This window comes from Lactuca sativa, chromosome 9, assembly GCF_002870075.4.
Source record: "Lactuca sativa cultivar Salinas chromosome 9, Lsat_Salinas_v11, whole genome shotgun sequence".
Taxonomy (NCBI): domain Eukaryota; kingdom Viridiplantae; phylum Streptophyta; class Magnoliopsida; order Asterales; family Asteraceae; genus Lactuca; species Lactuca sativa.
The window spans coordinates 86,676,058-86,683,669 of NC_056631.2; the positions used below are offsets into that span (position 1 = coordinate 86,676,058).

General features: G+C 33.9%; 1 protein-coding gene across 1 annotated transcript; it reads right to left on the reverse strand.

Annotated features, from left to right (window-relative positions):
• Positions 1 to 212: 212 nt before the first annotated feature.
• On the reverse strand, positions 213 to 2,107 carry LOC111896832 (F-box/LRR-repeat protein At3g58900). The gene is made up of 3 exons (XM_023892817.3): positions 1,249 to 2,107; positions 1,022 to 1,165; positions 213 to 659 (listed from the first exon to the last, which is right to left on the reverse strand). The coding sequence occupies exons 1-3, from the start codon at positions 2,068 to 2,070 to the stop codon at positions 339 to 341; spliced, it is 1,287 nt and encodes a 428-aa protein (XP_023748585.1). The 5' UTR covers positions 2,071 to 2,107; the 3' UTR covers positions 213 to 338.
• Positions 2,108 to 7,612: the final 5,505 nt, after the last annotated feature.

Here is a 7,612-nt window from a genome sequence, read left to right on the forward strand (position 1 = left end):
TTTTGTGAGTTAATTATGTATTCCATTACTTTGTGAGTTAATTATGTATTCCACTACATGTAAGGTTGCCATAAGACATAGTTGTTTATTTTAGTCAAAAAAAAAATTGAAGGCTTATTAAGAAAAGATTAGCAAACATTCTTCCTTACTCTCACGAGTTTGTGTTTAGTAGGCATATTTAGGCAGTTAAAAGCGAAATGTATAGTTCAACCCAATAAAGCATTTATAATTAAACAAAAGGAAGAAGATATGCCTTGTTCTTAATTAAAACCCTATGGTAGTTTATCTGAATTTCACATACATAAACAACAAACACTGCTTGCAAGTTCAATGGCAAGTCAGAGAATCAACAATTTAACTCCCTGAGGCGTTATTGATTTGAGCTGGCTGTGGGCGTAAGTTCGAGCAGTTTCCTCAATCTTCAAATTCTTCTTCAACTTCAATAAAGGTGTATTTCCAATCCGACCTTGACAGCGAGGATCAATCACGATTTGCTTCAGTGCAACAGCGTTTTCTATTATATGAGCGACTAGTTCAAAGTCACTCATCCGTCCATAATACCCCATGAGTTCAAGTAGACATAGGTTGTTATAGGGACGAGTAGGAGTCGAAAAATGCCTTGCTTTCCTCTTCCTCCAGATGGGTGACCCCCAAAGTAGCTGCAAAAGGAAGGAGAGCTTAATGACATTTTTATATCGTATTGCACAATCTTTGACAAAGCTACAGATTACATCTAATTTGCAGCATTGACAAGAGAATCATATGCAATGCTTAACTTCCTAGTCACATACGATATAAGAAACCTAAGTGAACGGCTCAATGGCATCATAAGAAAACGACTCCAAAAGATCTAGATAACTGTCCACATCTATGCTTCTTTACCATTTGTGAATTTGATGATGGTATTCTAATATAAGGGAAAGATATTTGGACAAGAAAATGATGAATGTCTTTCCTTGTTTATCCTAAACAAGTGGTAGCATGGTTCCGTTAACTCGATAATTGGGCATAGTGTAAATACCTGAATCGTGAAGGTCTCCAAAGATAGACATGCATTTGCTATGTAAGTGAAACGTAGCAAGCATTTATCATTATATGCTCCAATTGTGAGCCTCAATTTCTTCACATTTGGTAGTTCAGGAATGGAATTAAGCATCAGACGTTCCTGTAAAAACAAGACAACGCTCTCATAATATTTCCATAAAAGGTTAGAAACACACCAGAGATGATACATAGTTACATACTAACCGTCTGTAATATGTTGAGGGAAAGAACTTGGATGTATGAAACACAAGATGCGATCTGTCTGAATATATTATTTTGTAACCCTTCAGCTCCTTGGCAAATATCAAGTTCTTTCATTTTTGGAAGATGACCTAGACGTAAATCTATTGCTGGACCCTTGTAGGTGAACGATACAAGGTCAAACTCATATAAATAAATCGATCGTATATTAGAACAACCTTTTATTTCAAAATGTTTCAGTTTAAGAGCTTTCCCACCAACTAAAACATGTGCCATGAATCCTGAGTTATGGGCAAATAGTGTTTCAAGATGTGGAGAAGTTCTTAGTATATTCTGCAGGATTGCTTCTCTCACATTAACACCCTTCAAAACCAGTTTTCTCAAGTAATGTAGCTTCAAAAATATTCTAGCATTTTTGGTCAAAAAATGTAATGGAAAGTCATAATATTCATCAGACATACGATACTTGAGGTGGTACATAAAATCCAGTTCAAGTGTCTGAACTTTCTTCTTCATCGCAAAGTGGAGCCAATAATCGATAGCATGTTTATTTCTACAATCCAAGTCGAAACAAATCCGAAATTCTTGAAGAAGAGGAGCGTTGTGATGTTTAATGATACTATTCACCTTTTTGATGTACATTGATCGCACTTGATCACGCAGCATTGGAATCATGACTATCTTGTCTAACCGTTCACCACCATCGATGCTGAGATGGATTAAGTTGCACCATACGGATATCCATCTCTTAGACAGAATCCCAGTGGCCACAGCATCCTTTAAGGGCATTAGAGACAATATCATCAGTAGAATTTCATCCGGCATGTTGCTTATGAAATCCTTTGACCTTGAAACTCGTCGAGGCACCTACACCAAATGCAAGTGATCAGTAAGCATAACAATAAAAGAATTCTCACATTCACCAAATGCTAGTGATAAGAATATGCATTGTGTAATTTAGACAATTAAATCTTTGAAACCATGGAACACTAATACTCACTATCTATTTATCATCGTGTAGATAATCAAAACTAATTGAACAAAACAACATTTCAAATTGCAAAATTAATTCATTCCTTAAATATATAGTATGACTGCAAGAAAAAAAATGAAGCGAACCAAAGGCATCGGTTTCATACCAACAATCATGCTTATTAGTTAAAATGAACGCACATAGAAAACAAATCTTTGGGGATAATCCACGTCCGATTTTCAAAATCACCTTCAGCTACCTAAAAATGTGAAATCATGAAATTATGGAAACATCGACCTAAACTAAGAAAGTCAATCCCTATTTCATTAACAGCAAACAACAACAAGTAACATGAATCATCGCATATGAAAAAGAACTTTATGTGGATAATCCACTTCCGATTTTGAAAATTAACACCAATTACCATAAAATTCGAGATGAAGTTAATTAAATAATGACCGATACTACAAACTCAATCGCTAAATTACAACAAGGACATAATTAACAAGTAACAGCAAATAGATCGTGCACAATTATTGAAGAAATCACCATGTTTAGAGCAGTGACAGACAGCAGCAAAGGCAAGAGCTTGAGATTAGTGTTGCCGAAGCTTCTTATGCGGAACTTTCTAGGTGTGGGTTTTATAGTAAAGTTGGGGTCGTTTTCAAAAAAGATTTTTATTAGCTCACAGCCACCGCTTCCAACTTCCCATATATACTTTGTATAAATAGCAAGTTAGGGCGAGGAAACGAGCACGAACATTAAAAATGGAAGGCCAAAATCAATAAATTAGAGAAAAGAAAAAAAAAAAAAAATATATATATATATATATATATATATATATATATATATATATATATATATATATATATATATATATATATATATATATATATATATATATATATATATATATATATATATATATATATATATTCAATCGGGTCTTAAGAATCTTTAGAACAACTGGCATGCTTTTTTTTTTTTTTTTTTTTTTTTTTTTTTTTTTTTTTTTAAGTATGAATATATCTTTTTAAAATACAAAATATATAGTATTTGTGTAGCTTAAATCTTTAAATATTGTATTTATTTTTATTAAGTTTATAAAATATTATATTTGTCTGAATCTATATTTCTAAATATTTTTTAATGTTTATAATCAATTTTTATATTTTAAAATCATTACAATTATTTCTTTTTAAGCAAGAGGAAAGGAAAATCAATAAATGAGAAGCTAGAGTTACAAGCAAATTAGAAAAGCATGGGTAGGGCCATTACACCATGTAAACCAACATAAACTATCACCACTCCTCTCCTATTTTTCAACCAAAAGAAACTAAAAATCGCACCTCACAATCGAGGTCATGAATGATCTTGACCCTATTTTTAAAAATCAATGTCATTTCAGTAGTTCCAAATCACTCTTATTTTGTCAAGATTGATAACCGTTATGACTTTACCTATGTTCGAAGCAACCATGGTACCCGGTGAAATTTGGAACAAGCTCGTGATCGTGTTATGGATCGGCAAAATCGTAGCTTGACACCGTCTACGGAAAGAATCCGCAACATTCTTTGTCTTTAACCAATCTAGAAATAGGTGCTTTTATGTTTTCTGTAATTACATATTACATAAGGGACAAAGATCAAATAAAATATTCACCCCTCTGTTGAGGAGCTTCATCCAAGTAGGGAGCCTTCTTAATTTAGTTTGCCACGCCAACAAGTTCACTTTCCGAAGGACAAACCTATTCCAAATGGTTTTGATATGCATCTCGTCCAAATAGTTGTTATCAATGAGATGCTTTAGAAAGGAAACCATGAAAAATTCGTTACTTTCTGCGTTTCGGATCAAATGATTATTTTTTAGATGAAGGTAATCGGTGAGATTAATATTACAATGAGAAAGGTTCTTGTTGAGTTGGCCAATCTTTCCCTATACTCCTAGACAAGTAGCATTAGATCTCTCCTTACCAAAACCACGATTCGTACCATGGATGGGGCTAACCACATATTTATTTATGTTTTTTAGTTAGTCTATGTCTGGTATAAATAGGATAACATTTTGATGTTTTTACTATTTAATTTTCTGTTTTGAATCAATAAAAACCATATAGCTTAAGTAATTTTCCTAGATTCTTCTTTCCTCGCCTATTTCATTTCTCCCATGATCATACGTTCCTATTTTCTGCAGAGCTAATTCTTTCGGTTCTACAAGAATTATGTGAATCGATTCCTGTACAAACCTTATTCTATTGTAAAAATAACATGTCACTTCTTACATTTGGTATTAGAACCAACAAAAAGCTTGTTGGTAACAACCCCACTATTGAAAGACCAAAGATGCAATATTATGTGCTCACCAGAGCCAACTACACTGCATAGGAAATTTAGATGAAAGTTTTTATGCAAGCACATGAGGCTATGGTTTCCATCTACCATGCTATCCTAAAAGAGATCTTATTGTCAATAACAGAGAAGAAAATGGAAAAAAAATGTGGAAAACACTGTAGACCATCTGTATGGGTGCAGATCGAGTTCCAAAAACCAAAGTACAGTCTCTTATAAAGGTTGAATCTGAGATTCTTGGAATTCGAGACAGTTGACAATTTATACACAAAAATCAGCAACGTTGTGAGCAACATACAGACATAGGGTAACATCATGAACAAAGCATACATGGTCAAGAAAATCTTACGATTTGTGCCCTTAAACTTTGTTCAAATTGCATCAACCATCTAGCAATTTTCTAATCTTGATACCATGTGTATTTGAAGAAGTAGTTGGAAGGATAAAGGCACACAAGAACTCAAGAAGATACGACAAGGGAATGTAGAACCAAATGAAAAAAAATTATTAATTTCTCACCTAGAATGGCCAAAAAGTCAGAAAAAACAAAGCGTAGATCATAGACATTTCACACAAAAGATGAATCATAACAACAATCAAGTCCAACATGGTTGGGGAAGGGGTTGTTGTGGTAGATATATGAATTATGCAAACTGCAGAGGTCATGGAAGATGCAACAACGAACATTCTGATGAAGAAACTCATGGTAAGAATGATAATCAAGATAAAAATAAGATTGAATGCTATTATTTCCAAGAATTTGGGCACTATGCTACAGAGTGTAAAAATCCACGATAGGAGAGACAAAGTGAAGTTAACCTAGCCCAAGGTCGAGAATGAACTAACCCTACTGTTAGCAATGGTGAAAAATAGCAAGCCCGAAAAGTATTCTTGAATGAGGAAAAGTGAATCTAAAATAGAAGAAAAAGAGCAAAAAAAACATAAAGGTATAGTATCTTGATAATGGCGTGAGTCATCACATGATGGGTGAGAAAACTAAATTTCAAAAACTAAATCAAACAAGTCCAAGGTTATATAATGTTTGGAGATGTTTCGAAGGCTAGAATTAAGGGCAAAGGATCAATTTTGTTCATATGCAAGAATGGTGAAATCGGCTACTTCAGAATGTGTACTACATAGCAAATGTGTGTATGAAGGTTGCTTCATGGGAAAGAAAACTTAAAGCTCTTACCCAACACAAGCAAACTTCTGAGACAAGCAAAGACTTCAGGTAGTTCACAGGGACATATGTAGTCCAATTTCACCACCCATACCAACTGGAAGCAGGTGTTTTTTGTTATTGGTTAATGATTATTCAAGAGTAATGTGGGTCTGCTTGTTGAAATAAAAAAAAATCATTTAGAGTGTTCAATGAATTTCAAGTCCTTGTTGAAAAGGAAACATGAGGCAAGTTAGAAACACTTGGAACTGACCGGGGGGGGGGGGGATTCTTTTCATACTCCCCACAACAAAATGGAGTGATAGCAAGAAGGAATCAGGCAATAGTAGAGATGACCAGAAGCATCTTAAAATATATGAAAAATACCCAATCCTTTATAGGGAGAAGCAATGGGACATGTTGTTTCTGTGTTAAACCATGTAACCAAAAACCTCTTCACAACTTAACTTTATAAGAGATGTATACATGAGGAAACCCAACGTTAAGCATTAGGGAGTATTTGGGTGTCTTGCTCACATGAGAACCATATGAAGCTATCTCATGAATCTTGAAGATCAAAGTGTAAAAGTGGTACATATTAGAGTAAAAAATGATCAAATCCATATGAAGTTATTTGGGTAAGTAAAGATATACATTTCAAGGAAGATAAAGCATAGGATTGGGTAAAACATCCAAGATTCAAACAAATCCAAGTGGGACTTACACTATATATGGTTACACAACGCAAGAAGAATAAGATGATGAAGGCATACAACACTAGATACTTAAAACAAACAAAGTTCTCATGGATCCATGTAAACTACCATAACAAGCTCAACAAGCGATCATGCACATGAACCAACAAGTTTCACCTCAACAAAATCATATGTGTTCTTAAATTATTTCTCATTAGCAGATATATACAAAGAGAGGGGCAAATTATTATTCATCGATGATAGTGAAGAACCAACTACTTACCATGTAGCAAGTTTGTGACACGAGTGGGTTAATGCCATGAAAAGTGAGTTAAACTCAACTGAAAAAAAAAATTTACTTGGAGTCTGGTTGATTCGTCATTACGAAGGAAGCTTGTTAGGTTAAAATGGATTTTCATACTAAAAATGGATCCTTTTGGGAAAGTGTTACGGTGTAAAGTAAGGTTGGTAGCAAATGGGTATATGAAAAACAAAAGTATTGAATTCGATGAAGTATTTGCACGAGTTGTAAGAATAGAAACGATATGAATACTACTTGTTGTTTTAGCAAAAAATGGGTGGTTGGTACATCACCTTGACGTGAAGTTAGCATTCCTATATGGTGACTTAGAAGAAGAAGTCTGTGTTACACAACCATAAGGGTTTGAAAAGAATACTAAACCGAAGAAGGTGTACAAGCTCCATAAGTAATTTTATGGAATACGACAAGCACCAAGAGCATGGAACTCAATATTGGACAAGTATTTAAAAGAACATTCTTTGAAACGATGTCTATAAGAACATGAGTCTACACAAGAACCAAGAATAATATCATACTTATAGTAGGAATATATGGAATGAGCTTATCATCACATGGAGTTGCAAGGATAAAATAAATCACTTTGAACAATAAATGAATAAGGAATTTGACATGAGAAATCTTGGCTATTGATCATATTATCTTGAAATTGAAGTACTTCAAAAAATAAGAGAAATTTATTTGAAACAATCCAAGTATGTGAATAATATTCTTGGCTCGTGTAGGTATCCAATGGAAGGTAAGTCAGAGTTATCCACAGATGAACAAGGTGAACCACTTGGCCACACTGAATATTGAAGCATCATGGGTAGATTTGTTGGATTTGGTGTCTAAGCCTATAACTATAAATGGGATGTACTTGACCCAAAAGTA

Bases quoted from the DNA above. Each gene is read 5' to 3' on its own strand.
- LOC111896832 (XM_023892817.3), bottom strand. From the start codon at position 2,070: ATGCCGGATGAAATTCTACTGATGATATTGTCTCTAATGCCCTTAAAG. The intron at 1,166-1,248 runs GTTAGTATGTAA...TTGTTTTTACAG, and splicing joins CCCTCAACATATTACAGACG to GAACGTCTGATGCTTAATTC. The intron at 660-1,021 runs GTATTTACACTA...TTCCTTTTGCAG, and splicing joins TGGAGACCTTCACGATTCAG to CTACTTTGGGGGTCACCCAT.